The 20,243-nt window shown below is 37.4% G+C and overlaps 4 protein-coding genes across 6 annotated transcripts; 1 reads left to right on the forward strand and 3 right to left on the reverse strand.

The window, feature by feature from the left end:
- Nucleotides 1-263: 263 nt before the first annotated feature.
- ognb (osteoglycin, paralog b) lies at nucleotides 264-2,237 on the forward strand. The gene is made up of 6 exons (XM_061734826.1): nucleotides 264-422; nucleotides 532-610; nucleotides 845-1,009; nucleotides 1,104-1,306; nucleotides 1,416-1,508; nucleotides 1,644-2,237. The coding sequence occupies exons 1-6, from the start codon at nucleotides 324-326 to the stop codon at nucleotides 1,812-1,814; spliced, it is 810 nt and encodes a 269-aa protein (XP_061590810.1). The 5' UTR covers nucleotides 264-323; the 3' UTR covers nucleotides 1,815-2,237.
- On the reverse strand, nucleotides 1,948-5,776 carry LOC133456350 (ubiquinol-cytochrome c reductase complex assembly factor 5). Its single transcript, XM_061734827.1, has 2 exons — nucleotides 5,494-5,776; nucleotides 1,948-2,470 (listed from the first exon to the last, which is right to left on the reverse strand). The coding sequence occupies exons 1-2, from the start codon at nucleotides 5,645-5,647 to the stop codon at nucleotides 2,379-2,381; spliced, it is 246 nt and encodes an 81-aa protein (XP_061590811.1). The 5' UTR covers nucleotides 5,648-5,776; the 3' UTR covers nucleotides 1,948-2,378.
- A 1,822-nt stretch (nucleotides 5,777-7,598) lies between these two features.
- On the reverse strand, nucleotides 7,599-11,160 carry kctd6b (potassium channel tetramerization domain containing 6b). 3 transcript variants are annotated; one of them, XM_061735920.1, is made up of 3 exons: nucleotides 11,015-11,160; nucleotides 9,156-9,253; nucleotides 7,599-8,951 (listed from the first exon to the last, which is right to left on the reverse strand). In XM_061735920.1, the coding sequence occupies exons 2-3, from the start codon at nucleotides 9,180-9,182 to the stop codon at nucleotides 8,265-8,267; spliced, it is 714 nt and encodes a 237-aa protein (XP_061591904.1). In that variant the 5' UTR covers nucleotides 9,183-9,253; nucleotides 11,015-11,160; the 3' UTR covers nucleotides 7,599-8,264. The 3 variants fall into 3 exon arrangements, with proteins under 3 accessions (XP_061591904.1, XP_061591905.1, XP_061591903.1); XM_061735921.1 differs by having other exon boundaries at nucleotides 10,959-11,159; XM_061735919.1 differs by lacking the exon at nucleotides 11,015-11,160 and adding an exon at nucleotides 10,837-10,938.
- A 1,350-nt stretch (nucleotides 11,161-12,510) lies between these two features.
- On the reverse strand, nucleotides 12,511-18,676 carry abhd6b (abhydrolase domain containing 6, acylglycerol lipase b). Its single transcript, XM_061735917.1, has 9 exons — nucleotides 18,452-18,676; nucleotides 18,169-18,300; nucleotides 15,914-16,070; nucleotides 15,462-15,575; nucleotides 15,223-15,355; nucleotides 13,491-13,648; nucleotides 13,334-13,388; nucleotides 13,125-13,225; nucleotides 12,511-12,920 (listed from the first exon to the last, which is right to left on the reverse strand). The coding sequence occupies exons 2-9, from the start codon at nucleotides 18,291-18,293 to the stop codon at nucleotides 12,747-12,749; spliced, it is 1,017 nt and encodes a 338-aa protein (XP_061591901.1). The 5' UTR covers nucleotides 18,294-18,300; nucleotides 18,452-18,676; the 3' UTR covers nucleotides 12,511-12,746.
- Nucleotides 18,677-20,243: the final 1,567 nt, after the last annotated feature.

Here is a 20,243-nt window from a genome sequence, read left to right on the forward strand (position 1 = left end):
AAACAGGAGCCCAGCCCCATTTGGATCCTCAAGTAACACTTTTACTTAAGGATCATTAGTGCCAACATCATAACTTGATTTGCAGACAGAACTTTTAATCACAACCCTTTTCAGTCATTTTCCATTTCTTATTGACCTGAAGAATGCACAAGATTAAGTATAGTGACAGCATGAAAGCAGCATGTATTGAGTTAAAGTGTGTTTCCTTTACTTACTCTGCAATAAGCTGGCAGCGTAATAACAACTGGATGGAAAATTTTTCTGCTCAAATGCATCCAGCCTAGCAGCAAGAACTCTTCTTTCTGACCAGCAGCGGAGACACCATGATGCAAGCAAAGATTTTAATTTTTACATTGATTCTGCTCCCATGGATAGTGCTGTCTACTGCAAAAGATGAAGATTTGCAAGCAAGAAAACCCACAGTAAGAAATCTTTTGGGGTTTTAACATAGTCTTAATAAGAAAGACAGAAATGATAGTCTGGGCTGAGTGGAAGAAAAAAAACTAAGCAGTAGTTTTCTTACTTTTGCAGATGGAGATTGTAAATACTCTTGACAATGGCTTCCAACGAGACACAAACTCTGATCCTGTGATGAATCAAGAAGCCATTGGTACGGTTTATTTCAACAAAATAGTTTTTGACTACTTTTTAGAAATCTGATTATGCAACAGCCATTCTTCCACATATTTGTGAATGGGGCTAAAGCCCATATTATGTAATAATGGGGCTGATCAAGTGTCCTTGTCTAAACTATTTCTTGTGCTTTTTAAGCTGCAGCTTCATATTGCATAGCTTTTTTTCACCTGATTTGCATATTAATCAAACATGCATAACCTTTTTCCAGAGTTGCCAACATGTCTAATGTGCGTATGCCTTAGTGGCTCTGTATACTGCGAGGAGGTGTCCCCTGATATGACAGCTGTGCCTCCACTTCCAAAGGAAACTGCTTACCTCTATGCTCGTTTCAACAAAATCACAAAAATAACCAACAAAGACTTTGCTGACATCGGTAAAAAAAAAAAAAAAAAAAAAGTTATGATTTTCAAAATATTTCATTTTTAAGCAATCTTCAGGTTCTTTCTCCCTTTATTTTTTTTTTCCAGCTACATTAAGAAGAATTGACCTGACTGGGAATCTCATTGCCGAGATAGAGGATGGGGCTTTTTCAAAACTCCCCAACCTTGAGGAGCTCACTCTTGCAGAAAACAGACTGGCCAGACTTCCTATGCTGCCCATCAGCTTAATGTCTTTCAGTGCCAGTTTCAATGCGCTTAAAACCCAAGGTGTAAAAGCAAATGCTTTTAAAGTGAGTTAACAAACTGGCCAACTAATCTCATGTTAAAAATTACAGCAAGTATCATGGTGATTAGTTGCACAAGACTTTTTAATCACATATTGGCCCTATGTTGTTGCAGAAACTCACTAAACTGGCATATCTTTATCTGGGGAACAATGAACTCACAGCAGTACCCCAACTTCCAGAGTCTCTTCAAGTTGTGCACCTACATGTAAGTGCTTTTGTTAATCACTACAATCAGAGTAACAAATAAGAAGTTGTGTAGACGCCACCACATGTTTTTGTCTATTTGGCAATTGTGTCGACAAAATAGTCAATTTTTTTTTCTTTGACTGGTTTCCTACAGAATAACAAGATCTCAACAATAACCGATGACACATTCTGCAGAGGTAACACCAGCTACTACATCCGGGCCAAACTGGACCAGGTGAGACTGGATGGGAATCCCCTTCAGCTGTCGCAGCACCCTGAGAGCTTTATGTGTCTGCACACTCTCCCAATTGGTTGGTACAACTGAAATAAGAAAACAGACATCTTTGCTTTTGATGGAGGTAGACATTCTAGGGATGTTCCGTGTGAACTGAATGAGTGCAGACTAAAGATGAACAGGGAGTGTTAATAAAACAAAATCGTAATAATCAAAAGCAGAATAAATTTAAGTAACATTTTTATACACTCAATACATCCACTGTACAACTTCTTTTCTTATGTTAAAATTATAAACACAAATATGTTGTTTTTGTCCTTTTTACTTAACAGTCATGTCTTGGCAGGTGCTATTCAGTGTTTAACATTGTGCACTAACACAATCTTGGTATGTTTCCATGAACAAAGGAAACTTTTGCTGTGATTATATTCAGCCTTGATCTTATACCAGCTGTATTATCACGGTGGTGTTAATCTTTATTCTTGAATTGACCAAATACACAATAAAACCTGCATACTAAAAATGAGTTGTCCATGATATATTCAACCCTTTACTTGCTGAAAATGGTCAGTATTGCGATGGGGTTGTTGAAATTTGTGAAGAAGCACAAGTCCAACAATGCATTCTTAGGTGATGTTTGAGAAGTCAGTTTATTCACTTGGCTGCAGGCTGATCAAGAACTATCTGACCATCCACAATCTTCTGCTGGTACTCCCGCTCTGCACGTTTCCTTCGGTAGACATCATCTGGAAAGAAGAAGAAGAAGAAGAAGAAGAAGAAGAAGAAGAAAAAAGTAAAAATTCAAAAACTGAAAGTTAGTGCTGCTATGATTAAAAATGTGATCTATGGATGCCCAACACTTCCACATCTCATTTTAACAGCAAACTTTCTAAACTCTATGCCCTTTGACACTGCATCACAAAAAAGCACCACAACTATATTGCGCTGTTACACTTAAGTAACCCAGCAAGTGCAACAGTGTGAAAGTAAGGGAGCTTCCAAAGCAGACAGTTGTCATACACAAAAGCACATTTATAATATGTTCAATTTAATTGATTATACTTGTACAGTGGCAATTCACAACAAAGACATCTCAATGTACTTAAACCAGAAAGCATTCAAAGTTTACAGAGTTAGATATGATCCAATTATTTATTTATATAAGACTCACTCTTGTGAGAGAGTACAAATAGTTGAATGAGATGGGATCAATGGTATAAAGAAAATGAGTCTGGAGTAACCAGGAGGCACTGATTCATCAATACTAGCATTTCTGTAAGGCAAAATACATTATTTTGATTATCACATATCAAGTTTTTCACCAAGAGATTTAGAAAGGAGAGGCCTAATATTAGAACCCCAATTCCAAAAAGGTTGGGGAACTGTGGAAAATGTGAATAAAAACAGAATGCAAAATTTGTAAATCTCAAACCATATTTTATTAATTTGGCCTATCATGACATGGAAAATATGGCCATGAAGGCCCTGAACTGTGGAGCCCCTATATCCTGCATCAGACAATGGGACACTATTCCTCTCTTAAAACTCCAGCAACTGGTCTCCTTACTTTCTAGACGTTTACAAACAGTAGTCAGAAGAGGACACGGAAAACATAACCCAGTTCCAACTTTTATGAGATGGGTTGCTGCCATAAAATTCAAAATGACCTAATATTTTCCATGAAATGTCAACATGCCTCATTTTCAACATCTGACATGTTGTTTGTGTTTGCAAATCAGTGCAAGGTTTAAAGCATTAATATGCCAAAGATCATCTGGCCTTAACCAGCTCTTACAAATTAGGTAATACTACATCAGATAAAAAACAATATTATCAATTATATTACTGTCATCATTTGCTTAACATTAAATAGTCATGTAAAAAAGTTAGTACCCCGCTTTCGATCCAAAAACAGTGATGTTATTTATTTATTTAACAAAAATGTGTGTTTTGGGGTATATAGCCCACATAATTACTGGTACCACAGGATTTATGAAGGTAGTCACTATAATCCAGCTTCTGATTAATTGATTATCAATAGATTACAGATGTCTTTAAAAGGGGACAATTTGACAATATACTGGTCTGGAGCATTCAGGGGTATATTAATCCAACACCATTTGTTTATCCTTGTGCCCGGTGCCCTGTTGGATGAAAATTTCAGCAAGAACACTTTATACCCATTGTCAAGCATGGTAGAAGAGGGGTGATGATTTGGGATTTTTTGCAGACACACAAACTACAAACTTTGAAATCACTGAGTCAACCATAAAGCCCCCTGTAAACAAGTTCATTTAGCTTCAAATAAGAGCCCATCAATTTAACAGGTAAAGCTTGTTCAAAATGGCCATGCTAGAGTGGCTGCAAAATAAAAGGTTTTGGATTCTGAACTGCAGCAATGTTTCAAGAAAATATGCTGCAAAATTGTTTGCTCTGAGATAGGGATGGGCGGTATGGACTGATACATTTATCACGATAATTTCTGGCATTTATCCCGATAAAAAAAATACCAATACAAAAACGTCATCAACGGGAATTTATGCTTCTTTCTTTCTTTCAGGCTCATTTCATTCTTTCGGGCTCATTTCTTTCTTTCTTTCAGGCTCATTTCTTTCTTTCAGGCTCATTTCCTTCCTTCCTTCCTTCCTTCCTTCCTTCCTTCCTTCCTTCCTTCCTTCCTTCCTTCCTTCCTTCCTTCCTTCCTTCGGCTTCCATTCATTGAGGGTTGTGGGCTATAGTATATGCATCTCTTTTAACGTCTTGCCACATATTTCTGTCAGATTTAGGTTTGTACCTGGTGTCGCGGCAAACCTTGCTTCTTTTTCTTAACCATTCTGTTGGAGATATGCTGGTGTACTTGGGATCATTGCCTTCTAGCATGATCCAATTTTGGCAAAGCTTTAGCTGTCAGACAGAATGATTTGATACAGAGGACAGTCAACTCAATGACTACAACCTGCCCAGGTGCTGTGGCTGCAAACAAGCCCATATCTTCACATCTCTACCATCTTGCTTGACAGCTGGTGTACCGCGGTTGAATTGGTTTGATATTGGATATTGGATATTATGAATTCAACACCCTTAAAACTTGTGATACATAACACCGATTGTTTTCATTAAACCTAATTAAATCAGCCCATATATATGATTTTATAATAATTACTCTCTTGTGATATATAGTCTAGATGACCATGAACACATCACAAGCAATAATATGAACATAATCAGTGGTATGTATCACAAGTTTTATGGGTGTTGAATTCATTAAACCACATTAAATCAGCCCATACACTGTATATGATTTTTAAATCAGCCCATATATATATGATTTTTTAATAAATACTGTTTTGTGATATATAGTCTAGATGACCATGAACACATCACAAGTGGTTTGACCAAAATCAGTGGTATGTATCACAAGTTTTATGGGTGTGGAATTCATAATATCCAATATCCAATATCAAACCACGGTGTCTTTCTGTTTGTTCAGGTGCTAATTTGATAACTGGAGCTATGCTGTCAGATCATTATTATTTCAAGAAATCAGGGTTTCTTCTAGTAGCACTTCTTCAGAGGTCACAAAAGGTGAGTAGTGTTTTGTTCCAGCTCTGTTTTCATTACGTACCATCTATAAACTCAAGGTCAGCTCATAAATTGCCAACTTGTGTTTTGTTATGTAAAATGCTAACAGGCTAATAGTGTCTACTGTACCCTTCACATATATAAAAAGCCAGAACAGGATGCGGTAAATGTCTCAATGAATACTCACAGAAAGTCTCTCGTCCTATCCTCACATTGATCATGATCCACTCCATGACTCCTCCGATGCAAAAGAAGATGGGAAGGAACCTGTACGAACCAAAACGTCGTTTCCCAGGCACAAGGTTGAACACATCTTTCAGGGTTTTGCTCCTGTAAAACATCTCGGCTATAGACTTTGAAACAAGCTGTGCCTCAGACAGCCTTTCATGGAAGCGATTCAAAACAACGCAGGCAGCAACTTTTACCTCCGCCGTCCTTTACACGCATTATGAGAGCGAGTGGCGTGGGAGTACGCTCGTTTCGGGGCACGGCGCACACAAACCGGGCGGAGCTCTTGTCAGTCAATACATAAGCTCAGCGACGATGAATAAAACGAGTGGATCAGACGACAGGAGTCGTAACATCCGGTTAAACGAGGTACGTACAGGACTGTCTGGGGAAATTAGAATATTGTGATTTTCTGTAATACAAAAAGAAAATTGTAATACATTCTAGATTCATTACAAATCAACTGAAATATTGCAAGCCTTTTATTATTTTAATATTGCTGATCATGGCTTACAGTTTAAGAAAACTCAAATATCCTATCTCAAAAAAATTGAATATTCTGGGAATCTTAATCTTAAACTGTAAACCATAATCAGCAAAATTAAAATAATAAAAGTCTTGCAATATTTCAGTTGATTTGTAATGAATCCAGAATGTATGACATTTTTGTTTTTTTTATTGCATTACAGAAAATAAAGAACTTTATCACAATATTCTTATTTTCTGAGACAGTCCTATATAGACAGTACTCGAGTTGAGGGGGGATGAGGGGGGATGGCATCTCTCCTGAAATAAAAACGGTCAAAATCATCCCCCCTGTAAAACTGCCATCCCCCCTTTCCATCCCTTATGTCATTTCATCAATGAATGTGGTATTACGGCTATTTCAACATTTAGAGTCATCACCAGAAAAATAACACCAGAAAAATAACTTATTTGACAATTTTCACCTGTTTCAAGTACATTTTCATTTGAAATAAGTAGAAAAATCTGCCAGTGGGACAAGATTTATCTTCTCATTACAAGCAAAAAAATCTTGTTCCACTGGCAGATTTTTCTACTTATTTCAAATGAAAATGTACTTGAAACAGGTGAAAATTGTTGTTTTTTCCAGTGATGAGTCTTGTTTTAAGTGTAATGAGATTTTGTTTTACTAAAATGAGACATTTTAACTAGAATTAAGACAAATATTCTTGTTAAGATTTTGAGTTTTTGCAGTGATCCATTTTACTTATCCTGTGAAGGACAGAGTCATATTGATAAGTTCAGAAAACTGTTTTTTATTTTTGTGTTTTCATGTATTTTATGCAAGCCCAGTGGATATTTAAAGCTTACAGAAGGCTGTATTTAACTGCTGCTATGTCATTCCTGCAGTATTTCTGCAGGTGTTTTGGTCAGTCCTATTATTTGTAATATATTATATTATTTGTATTCAGCACAAATTATCTGTCCCCATATGATAAAATCCACCATCCCCCCTGATCTTTTTTTACAACTCGAGTACTGTCCTATAGATATGTATATGTGTGGCACTAGTGTTTAAACCCACTGAACAGAGTTCTACTTATTACCATATTATATATTCAAATTTTCTTTATGATCTTCTAGTGATTTATTTCCTCTATTCCCACACGAAGCACGTGATATATACACAGTAGCCTACAGTATACAACATTGTATTTTCAATGACATTTTGTGTTTTTTAAAAGTATATATTTTTGTAACGTTACTTGCATAACTACAGATTTTTTTAGAAGAAATACACAAATATAGTAATCTTATGTATTAAAGTTAGCTATACTAATAAGGCACAGCTAACATTGTCCCCAAAAATCAATAAAAATTCAATGTGTTTGTTTTTGCCAGGATTCAAATTAAACATTGCCTGCCAGGGTCTCCTGCGTTACATTTAGAGATCATTTCTTATTTAAACAATCTTAAAATTAATAAATGTAGAGCACACTCAACATAACCGACATTTGATTGGATGTTAGAATATGTATGCATTGTGTGAGGTTTTGTGTTTAATATTAACTCGATTGAAACATTTAACCATGATACTAATTAATGAAATGAAACAGATGAGTTTATTTTGGCTGGAATGAGTAAACACATCACTGTTAATGACAGCATGGGATATTATAAAGCACACACATCAGATACATACATTATACATACACAAGACACTGACACATGCAACAACTATGAAGAGCTGTAGAAATAGTACCATATAAGGGGCTAAGAGGGAAATTAGTTTCACCACAAATCTATTGGACAACAGCTTATAATAATTATAAAAAAAAAAAACATACTACTCAGAGTAAAATGTGACTTGTTTTCAAGATGGCTTTCACTGTATTCTTTTTTTTTTTATGTAAATACATTTTATCAATAAGATATATCATCACTAGGCAATGGATTGTTCTAAACAGACTTTTATTACCAACTATTAAACCATACCTTTTTACAATATTCCTTTTTCTAGAAATATCAAATATGCAATTGTGGTAGGTGATAATGTGTTGTGCTGAATTAGGTGTAAAAATCAAGAATTCACATTTTTATTGTCTTTTTTTGTGGTTCCTCTTTAGCAATGTGCCACACTGCCCCCCCCACACAAAAAAAGTGTCACTAAAACAAAGGCCATTTTTAAAAAAAATGTCCATGTTTTTGCATGATACAAAGTCAAATCAGTAACAGTAATGTCGCTCACAACGACTGTGTTGTAGGTCAGTCTTCAACTTTGTGAGCTGGTCTACAGAAAGTCCAGTGATGCTCAACAGTGTTCTCATTTGCACGCTCACTCATGTGATGCACACGCGTGTTCCGAATAGTGAAACCTTGTTTCATTATGTAGTCCATGAGGTGAACCCTTAGTGATACCTCTTGATGATAGTCACATGGTCCGAACGTGAACGACACCTGACAGTCTCTGGTGTCCATCATGTGTTTGTTCCATTTGGTGAAGTTGTTGGAAATGCCCTCTAGCAGGGCGTGAACCTTTGTTGTTATGGTCAGCTGTGTGATGATGACAGCGACTGGGTTTGAGTATTTTGATAGTTTCCGGGTGCTGGAGAGCTCAACGACCTGTTCAAAGATGTCGGGAGGGTACAGCGGCTTAGGATCGTTAAGGACTTGGATCAAAGGTTCAATCTGATAGAAGTCAGCCTCCTTCCTCAGCAGGTCTGTCTCTGTGAAGTCAACGGGAAGGGTAAGCTCTGATGTCCGCAGGAAGTTCAGGATGTATCGGAAAAGTGTTCCATCACGATCGATGAAATAGTTCCCCTGGGAATCACGAGTTGTAGGGAAATCACCCCGGAACATCGCTCCGAGCATGGAGTCTGGATAACGCTGCAGGGTGGACAGACTGGTGGTGTACATGTGACCTCCCACATTTAAGGTAACAGGAGTTGTCATCTAGAGACGAAAGCAGAGTTTAAGTCATCCATCAAACTGCAGAAGTAGTGTTTCCCTTGGGAAGTAAATACTTAATAAACTGCAGTTCTTAAAATTACAGTTAAAGCTAAGCATAAACTAAACTGCTAAAAGACAGTTGAATATTAAATCACCATCTTATCACCTACATTGGACATTGTAACTGGATTTCTAGACACCTCTTACCCTATGGCCCCAGTCTCCATTATCCATTTGTAGAATACCCACTTGGTCAGAGCCAAAACAGAGAGGGAATGGAAGGGACTGCCTAACTTTAACTTCACCTGTGGAGAGAGAGAAAAAAAAAAAAAAAAGAAAAATCACATTAAAATGAGCTAATGACAAACAGAAATAGTATTTTAAACTCAGTCAAATGATGTTTTCTTCAGCAGAGACGAGAGCTTGCGGCCTTTTCACGCTTAGGTGGTTCTGGTGCTGGATCAGAACAAGTTAAGACTCTGTTCTTCATTTTTTTTACTGAAAACTCAAAATCTTGTAACCATCCAATCTTCTCACTTTCACTCAAATCTTAAAATATGTGATTCATGAAGCCATTCACATCTGGAGGCTACTGCTACAAATTTGGAAAAAAAAAACAAAATTCTTCAACTTTCACATAGTTTTTTATTTGCTGCATCTACGAGGTGGAGTTCACAAGATTGCAGGACGGATTTCAAAAGACGCACGCCCTGCAGAAGAGGGCTGAGGGGAGTTGAGTAGAGGAGTGGGTAATCCTAGTCCTCGAGGGCTGATGTCCTGCATGTTTTAGTTGTTTCCCTGCTTCAACACACCTAATTCTAATTAATGGTTGTCATCAGCATGTCATCAAGGTCTGCACAACTCTGTTAATGACACAGTCGTTTGTATCGGGGTGTGTTGAAGCAGGGAACCATCTAAAACATTCAGGACACCGGCCCTCGAGGTCCAGGAATGCCCATCCCTGGTCTAGAGATTCACTTCCCCCCTTAAAACAAACTAGTTTAATGTTCACTCACTTTACCGTTTTATGGCTTTTCAATACCCACTGTTTAAGTACCTAATGCAAATGATCCTTGAAGTCAAATCCAATCCAAACAAGGTCAGCGACTACAGAGGAAATTGCACTGGCCCTTCCCATCATAAAGCCGAGTGAGATAAATATCATATCAACACATATCGACACTGTCTAATTCATTAGCAAGTGATGTAGTGAGTTTTCAGAGACCATCTATGCACGTTAGCGCAATGGCTAAGCAATAGCACGCATATCACAGAATAAAATATATTTCTGCAATAGTAATTCTCTCTAAACTGAATATTGTAAGAATAAACCTTATATGATGCTACGACATGGCAATGCTTTGTCAAAAAATTTGTTCAGGCTCAATAATGAACTTTATATTGAACTGTAATATTTTTATAATGTAATAACAGGTATATTTTTTGAGAAAGTAAAGCTTGCTGTTATATTTATTTATATTTATTTTGTATTCAAGCAAAATTGAAAAAGAAACAAGGGGTAGGACCTCATACGTTTTTTTACTTTCTCCTACTCCTTTTCGGGCATGAAGGTTTATTTCCCTTTGATTTGTTTAATGACTGTTTATTTGTATTCTTTTCTGATGTTTTGTGTAATTGTTTTTTTCTTTTTTATTTAATGCTCGAAATAAAGATTTAAATCAAATATTTATTATAGCTGAATATATGCCATCACAGACGAGCAAACATTATAATGTAACTTACTTAATAACTTATTAAAGTCTCTTTATCCGCTACCCGGTGTACATTAGTATAATTAACAGCTGCTCGCACCACAATGAAAGAAGCTGTCAGACGCAAAAAAACAAAGTGCATTTCAAAGCTAGATCATAATACTGGCCGATCTTACCTTTAACACACGTGTTACGGAACTTTAAACAAAACAATGCAGGTATTAAAAACCTGCAGGTATTAAACATGGAGCTAGCTCATGGCTAGCGGGCTAACGCCGCTACAGCAGCCACAACTCACATCAACCAGGTTTAGGGGTTTTGACGGGATTAACACACATCCAAGCAAAGCCTCACCAAACCTCTTCAGCCCTCGTTTGTGTTTTCCTTCTCATACGGACGGATTCGTGGTCAGTGTTGAACAGGCAGCTGGGATCAATGATGTTTGCTGGGCAGCTGCTGCTCTGCAGACTGCAGCAAAGCTGCGCACGCATTAAGGCTGATTTATGGTTCCGCGTTAACGCAGAGACTACGGCGTAGGGTACGCGGCAACGACATGGGCGACGCCCACCGTACCCTACGCCGTAGGCTCTGCGTCGATTTAAGGCGGAACCATAATTCCGGGTTTATTAGCCCTGCTGCAGATGCAGGAAGCTCTGCACAAACACGTCCGCGGACGCGACGCTGAGCAGCCCCGTCCTGCACAGCGGATTCCTGCCCCTACATCAAAAATATGGATATATATCCAGACCCGGATTAACTCAATGTGGTTCCCCAGGGTGACCACACTTGAAGTGTCCCCCTCCTCCCACATTTTACGGTAAAAAAAGATAAATTTACTATGGTTATAAAGACCATAGATTTACGTGAAGTACATGCTCAACACTCATACTACTAATAAATGTAAGACAGGTAACCAACTAAGAGTAACATCACAGATAGAAATGAGTCTACAAACGCCATTACATACTACACTGACTGATGCTCCAATCAGAATGCAACTCACATGCCAATGTAACACCACATGTTAACTACCATCATTTCCACCATATATGGCCTGTCTGAGGACTACATGTACATGCAAAACTATTCTAGACTATATCTATACTATATCGTTCCTTCCAGCTGCCATCAAGCTCTATAATGTGCAATACTCCAGCACTTTATTCTTAGAATAAGAATTTGTTCTTAGCACTTTAATACTCAGCACTTTAGTACCCCAGATTTTCATGCGTGCATGAAAAAATGCACTGATGCTGCTGCTGCTGATGTAACACCTTCATTTCCTGCAAAGGATTAATAAAGTATCTATCTATCTATCTATCTATCTATCTATCTATCTATCTATCTATCTATCTATCTATCTATCTATCTATCTATCTATCTATCTATCTACCGGTATCTATCTATCTATCTCAGCATATGAATAAACAATCAAACAGGCCTACTGAATGAGCTGATGTGAAGGTAGGGAACAGCACATTAATACAATAGCAATGTATAGGCTGTTAGGTTTAAGGTTGTTAAGCCTATATATATATATATATATATATATATATATATATATATATATATATATATATATATATATATATATATATATATATATATATATATATATATATAACAAAAAATGCAAAAAAAATCAAGTTTCACAGTCGGAAGTGTACATAAATACTCCCATAGTTTATGGTTGTTTCGTATCACTTGCAGTCTGGCCAGACTGAGCAAGACACCCGGGTGTCGTCTCTGAGAGACAAATATGGGATTTATTTTTTCACGTCTGTTCCCAGCAGCTCATTGTTTCATTCTGTCTGTGTACACACACATAAATATACAAATGCTTAGAGCATAAACTTTTATCATCTTCATCATCATCATCATCATCATCATCATCATCATCATCATCATCATCATCATCATCATCATCACCATCATCAGCATCATCATCATCATCATCACCATCATCATCCAGTTTACATAATAATTGGGAAATTCAGAAACACATCAATTTCTTATCCACCGAGTGTATTTCCCTGAAGAACAGATTGTGCATGAGAGTGGAAGCACGTGATTTGGAACCATTTAATCAGGAAGACTTTTTTGTCTTAGCATTTTGCTGAAAGATAATGAACTGCAGGAGGAGTTTGGCCGTCCGACAAGGCTTCTCCATCACCACCGAGTGACCACAGTTGTCTAATAGGTCCACTCTGCATCCAGGTAACGCCTCTGCAATGACTGTAGCTCCAGACACATCCACCACCTGGACAAATGCAGGACAAATCAATAGCTTATAACCATATGAGATCTGAGTTGCTTTACTGAACCTCTGTGGAAATCTGAGTGACGGTATTCATGTTACAGGCCTTTTAAAAATAAATAAACAAACAAAAGACGGCTGCCAGGTAATAACCATTGTATTTATAAAGACTTTGCCACTGACTGTATTATTATCCATAATACTCACCTGATCTTGTTTGCCCCAAATCACTTGTAAAGGTGCAGTTATTAGATGCAAGTGCTCCTGTAAGGCATATCTTGATTTCTCACCCAGAATCGCCATAAATACTGATTGGGAAAAAAAGACTGATTTTATTTTTCAACATAAAGCCCAATCTGATGGTATAAGGGCTATACCCCAAAGAAGGAAAACAAAGTACAACAAAGTGAGCTAACCTTGTTCATAGAATGTGTTGTGAGGTTCTCTGACATCAACCAGTCCTTGAAGAATCTTGAAAATTAAAAAAAAATAGGTTTTGAATATATCCACAAAATGTGGCCAACTAATTTTTGTGATTTTGACACTGAGTCACATTCCAAGTGTACCCCTGACCTGCTGAGGAATTTTAAAACGAACGTGGGAACACATTCTGAACATGTCCTCCATCTCTTCAGGAGTAGTGGGGATCAGCGGGATGCTCAGTGTGTAGTTGCTGTGTTCAAGGTCCTGCAAATGGTTGTCGAATTTGGACTCACAGGGATTTCTAATACCTGCAGGATGAAAGCAGTGTTTCTGTTAAAAAATACATTCATTTTGAATAATATTTAGCAGTATACTGTATAACTGAACACTTAGCAATTCATCATAATAATGGTGGAGTGTAACTATTTCTCTAAACACACCCCTCTGTCTATCAAATGTCTCAAAGCCCTAAATTAGGGATTTTCTTAATAGCCTGACTGGTCTTGGCATTGTTTATTCATGATATTGTAACTGACTGTAAATACAGTGGTGCTTGACACTTTTTAAATATCATTTGTGAAATGCATACAAAATGATGAGATGAAAACATGGTGCTTGATGTGTTTGATGTGCTTGATGTGGCCATTTTGCCGTGGTTGGCAAGACATCACAGATCACAGTCAATGTTATTGACGGCGTATCAGTGCGAGCAGTAAAAAGTGACACATGGGAGAAATGCCCCCTCAAGCCAGAAAGGTGTTGTTGCTGCAAAAGATTTGGTTTGGATTAAAATGAAACTTAACTAAACCTAGTCAAAGTCAGATTTAAAGTGATTTCTACTGAATAATAATACGTTCAAAATACTAATAATGCCACTATCTTTGTTTTGTTTTACATGGGACACAACCCCCATTATGATAGAGCAGAGTCCAGTGTCTGACCCATTTATTCACTACAACCTTGTTTCTTACCTTGCAGTCTAACAGAGCGCACAAACGCATGATTACATCATGGTAAACCATGTTAATGACTCGTGATTCATGAACAAGGTCATAAATAACCCAAGAGTGGGGCATTCATCTGAATTCATGTCATGAACACCACAACCACCACTTCCATTTCCAGCCCCCATTTGTTATTCCTTCCCTTTTTCCAAAAAGCTTGTGTTTTAATCCATAAAACGTATGAGCCTTTCAATATCAACTTATATTTTCACTGCTATGATATTACAACGTTGGAACCGGTCAGAGGCAGAGACACCTCAAGAAAAATTAAAACAACCATTTTTGTATCAAAAGATTTGAATGCTGGGGAAGTCTGAACTGCAGAAAATGGTAAAAAGACCACCATGTATGAGATGATCAAACTGAGAAATGTCATTGAAAGCAGCATTAAATGTTGATCTTGATGTCAGCAGTACAGTTTTTTTTAATAAAGTGGAGAGAGGTTTTTCGTTTTTCCCATGTCGACAATTTTTAAAAAGGCCAGTTCTGAATAATCAGAGCAGAGAATAGTTTTGTTTGTTTGACTTAAATGGGACTGAACTAAGACATGGTGACGTGATCTATGGATTTTGTTTCAGTCTGGTTTTCACTTGTTTCAGTCTGGTTTTCTCTTTGCATGGCAGAGTTTTAACTTGCATCTGTCATTGTGCCAAATCTTTCTGTGCCTGTGAAATGATTTCTCATTGCAGGATCACATCTGGTTTTATTGCACGAGATCACAGCCAGTGGATATTGGCTTTCAGCTTGCTTTTCATACCAAACCCTTGCTCTCAGCTCAAAAAAAGAATATATTCACCTTGGAGTTTAATTAATGACACTGTTTTGACCTGATAGCAGAAGTGATACAAATGCACCCTTACACACATGCATTGACTGACCGTCTGGACAAATGAGAGTCATGCTGCAGATTTCTGAGGGATAGCAAGCTGCATAAACCCCAGCTACATGTCCTCCCATGGCGGTTCCAACCAGATGGAATGGTTTCCTATTTAAGTGAATGGTTTCAACAAACTGACAAGAAAAATGGTAAAAAAAAAAAAAGAGACAGATTTTAAGTGAAATGGCTGAAGTGTTAGACAAATTCCAGCTATATTTCCAAGCTCTTTCTTTAATTTACCTGCTGGATCCTTGTGACCTGCCCTTGAATGGAGTAATCGTCTGTGTTGATGCGTGTTGTCCCTTCGTGGCCAGGCATGTCCACACACACGATGTGTAAATGTTTTGGCAAATACTGGGGTAGCAGAAGAGAAAAATTAGTGCTTTTTGTAATTAATGTGTCAAAGATACTGAAAACAGGAGAGGCCCATCATAAGTGACATATTACAGGCAAAAAAGAACAGAATTTTTACATGGGTGTTAAATATTTTACTTTTCAAGCAAAAATCTATATGAGGTGTAAAACTCAAACTCAAAACATAACACAACTACATTTTCTTCTTAAAAAAAGACCCCATTTCAAATGATTTGAAGACCTGTGATGTGAATGTTTCACACACATCTGCAAACCAGTTGAGTTTCAGCTCTTTAAGTTTGTACCAATAAACTGTACGTGTTCAGAGTCACTCTAACCTTTACAAGAGTTAGCCACATGTCTTTGTGAGCAGAGAAGCCATGGAGCATTAAGATGGAAGGTCTCATCCCAGGTTTTCCTCTGTAGGAGTAACAGAAGCGATAACCACCACAGTCTGCATAGCGTACCTGCAGGCCCAAAGTCCTCCTCCAGTACCTAAAGACAAGCATGTCATTTACAAAAGGAAATAAATGCTCTCTAACGTCTAATAAAATTAGATAAAATCATCTTTTGTTTACTGGGTCTTAAAGTGAGATGAATACAAACTCAGAACAGCATCTTATATGACATGTTACATCATGTATTTATTAAACAAAGCAAATCTAAAACTCAGAGGCAGTGAGTGAAAATGTTTAAACAGCTTGTAAAACCATCTTCAGTATCAATAAACTGAAATAGCATTTTTCTGCATGACATTATCAGGCGCTAACATTGTTGTGGACCAGAAACCTGCAAATACCTCTAGAGATGTCACACTTGCTCACAATCAATGAATCCAATGCCTCTGATAAGCAGCCCCTGGCTGCTTCTTTTCCACATATAGACCTGTCATTTCATTTTAACATTATGTCTCAGTCTCTGTCTTTGTTGGACTCTCTTTACCGTCATCTCAGATCCTCAACTGGTCCTGGCAGACGTCCACCCTCCCCGCCGCAGCCTTTTATATATCTATCTTTATATCTATCTATCTATCTTTAGGTTTTTTTTTTCCTTTCCACTGTTGCCTCGTTTGCTCAGGATAAGGGATTGGTCTGAAAGAAAGATTTGATTCAATCTGTTGGGTTCCCTAGCTAGGCTGCTTTTTTTATAAACTGGGATTATATGAATGTTGAATCTGGACTGTATTGGAATGAATTGGATTAACTGATTTACAATGAATTGATATACCGTATTATCAGGCTGAATTGGATTGTACTTGACTGGATTGTATTACCATAACATAGCATACCAACTTTATTCATAAAGCACGTTAAAACAATCACAGCTGAAACAAAGTCCTGCAAAGAAATGAATAATAAAAACTGGTTTCTCATAAGTGAGGCATTTAAATGTGGCATGAGAACAATTCAAATTCAACACAATAAGGCTTATGAAAATACCTAAAATTAAATAAAGAAACTAAGTCTCGCTGAAGAACCAAGGACTAGAAAGATGAGTGTTAAAAGTTAACAGTGAAGGGGCCTCTCTAGTGTTCAAGGGCAGGTTATTCCACCGTTGGAGAGCAGCAATAGAGAAGACCCCGTCCCCTCTAGTACATGCAGGAGCAGCACGTCAGCTGACCTGAGGGACCGAGAAGGTGAGCAGGGGGGGAAAAGCTCAGAGGTAAGGAGGAGCAAAATCATTTAAACATTTAAAAACAAACATAAGAATTTTAAAATGAACTCTATGACACGCAGGCAGCCAGTGGAGTGAAGACAGGGCAGGGGGGATGTGTGCTCTTTTTTGAGTACCAGTTGAAAGTCATGCAGTGGCATTCTGCACCAGCTGCAGGGGCAAGAGCTTGTATTGACTCAGTCCAACATAAAGTCCAATACAATACTCCACACGGGACAAAATGAACGCATGGGTCAGTGTTTCAAAAAGCTGATTGGAAAGAAATTATTTCACTTTTGTCAGACACCTAAAACGAAAAAAACAAGACTAACAACAGCCCTAATTTGGCCATCCAATTTAAAATCACTGTCCAACTTAAAACCCGCATTGTTAATGGTTGGTTTAAAATATATTGTATTGAACTTGCTGTCTGTGTAAAATGTATTGATATTATTTTTGTTGCAAATTGGCACAATACAGTTAAAATAAATGTATCAAAGTGAGTTTTTGTCAGTACAAAGGTTTGAAAAATGTGCCCTTAGCCAAATGTTCTTCAGACCTTCACAATTTAATTTGAAATTCCTCTGGATATGAAATATCTTGGAAGAAAATAAAATGTGTGGAAATATTCCAGTTTAAACAAAAGGTTGCAAAAAAAAAAAGAGTTCTTGATTTGAATACTCTACTTGTAAACATCATTTGGTTTTTGTCTATCAGTGGAATGAGGTAAAAGGGAAGAAATATTATACAAAATAGAGCACAATAAGATTACTTGCTTAACATTTAAGCACCTTAAGGTACAAAATCAGAGGAAACAGGTTTTCATCATAAAAATGTCTGTTTGAGATTTCTGATTGGGTATCAAAATATAAATTGAATAACACCTTGAGACATTTTTAAAATCTTGGCCTCTTTGAGTAAACGGTGGCATGTATCTTACCAGTAATACACTTTAATAAGTACAGATGGCCAGAGAAGGAAGGAGGCCAGAAAAGCCAGGATGGGTACGGCCAGTGTTCCTCCAGCGATGATTAGCAGATTCACCACATCTAGATCAGCTGCCATGACTGTCCTAGAAATACATGCACGCACACACACACAACACACATGATCATGAGATAGAGAAGATATATTAAAGGGAAAAAAATGGGGTAAATCAAAGAGTCAAAGATTACTTGTGGTGTATGTGCATAACATGCATTTTCAGAAATGTAAAAACTTACTCTTCTGATGATTATCTTCTTTCGTCTGCTCTTCTTTCACAAGGAGACACATGTGAATTCTGGTTCACCTGTGATTCTGATCATTAGCTTTACAGCAAACTGATCCAAACGGGTTTCCGTTCACATGTACAATTTAGTTTTTCCCTCTTTCTTTTTGCATGACACATTTAGATGGTATAGTATTCCTAAAATGTCAAATAAAAACGGTCCTTGTATGAAAACCCGTTAGCTTTGTCAGACTGTGCTTGCTCTGGTGAAACTTATTGATTATTACTTGTCATCAGGGAAAAGCGGGCCACTACATTATTCGGTCAATCTTTTAAAGTGAACGCACAAGTCTGACTTTGCTTCTGATTGAACTTAGACAGGTTAAAGTGTTGTTTTTTTTTTTTATTTATTTATTTATTTAGTACACAGCAGATGCAACAGAGAAGCAGTTAATAGGAATTATTTTATCATATATTTTCTATTTTCTATGTTTCTGTGTTCTATTCAGTTGTTTTCTGGAGTCTGGTTCAAAAGTGTGAATGTTTAATGCTCTGCTTGGTGTTACATTTATACAAACAAATAAGATTATTATTTTTGGGGATTTATTTTTTACAGATGGGTCATTTTAAGAAGAACATTAGCTCATTTTGAGTGAAATGGTTAATTGAGTTTAATATAGCACAATAGAAACCCAGAGGAGTTATCTTTCTAATTTAAAGTATTAAGGTTCCAGTCAAAATTGATACTTTAAAAAAAGAAAAGAGAAGAAAAAGGATCTTTCTAAGATCCTTGTTTGTCGATGCCCTTGAGTCACACTTTGTAAAAGTCAGGCAGTTAGAAAGAGTTCATATGTTTTTCTGAGTTCACCGTTCAACCAGCAAACCAAACATCTTTCCCACAGATCTACATCATTCCTCACTTTTAAACTCAGACCAAAACGTACCACTAGGCGTCATGATAGAGGCAGTGTGTTATTCCCGTTTACTGCAGTGAGGGAACTTGTGTGACTGAGTGTCATAACGTCCAGAGACTATGAGACAAAACACTTCTGCTTCAGTTGGAACCACAGCCCCGAGACATTTGAATATAAACTGATGCAGCTGTGAACTAGAGATGAAGACCTTTTCAGGCACTTTTAAGGAGTTTTGTTGATTGAAGAAAAGAAACTGGCAGGGCCTTGACAATACAACCTTCCTGAGCTGATACTAACTCAAAAGATCCCCAGTTTATTTGCATGTGCTGGCCTCTTCATCTGGCACATATAGACATTCATAAAACATGGTGTAATGTTTATCGTCCAAAATTTTAACGTGCAGACGGAGCTGTTGTAAATATATTAAACTAAAATCCCTCATTATGTGGTAAAAATTTGGGATAAAAATAAAACACAATAGCCTTCGGCCAGATACCTGTTGTTGAGAAGTACTGCGGATAAATGAAAGTTCGTTTTATGAGTCTGTTAAACAAGTCTGACCCGTCACAATTTGTGAAAAGGATTTAATTGCTACGGTCGCTGACAAACTCTGCAGGAATGTGAATTAGCTCACCGTAGAATGCAGTGTACATCTGTCATTCTGCTGCATCTCTGGTCCACCAAAGATGACCTACATACAAACTAGAGCAGAACAAATGGACACTGTGCAGAGCAGTTCGTCCTGGCATGGAAAGGATTCTCTTATTTGGGTTTATATAGGACAGAGGGGCTGTCCTAAATCACATCATGTCATGCCTACAGGGTACTCCCAAGACCGGCTGAACTGGAACCTCAAACAACATCGACCACGTTACGCCGCTTGTCACACTT

Source organism: Cololabis saira, chromosome 12, assembly GCF_033807715.1.
Source record: "Cololabis saira isolate AMF1-May2022 chromosome 12, fColSai1.1, whole genome shotgun sequence".
NCBI lineage: Eukaryota > Metazoa > Chordata > Actinopteri > Beloniformes > Belonidae > Cololabis > Cololabis saira.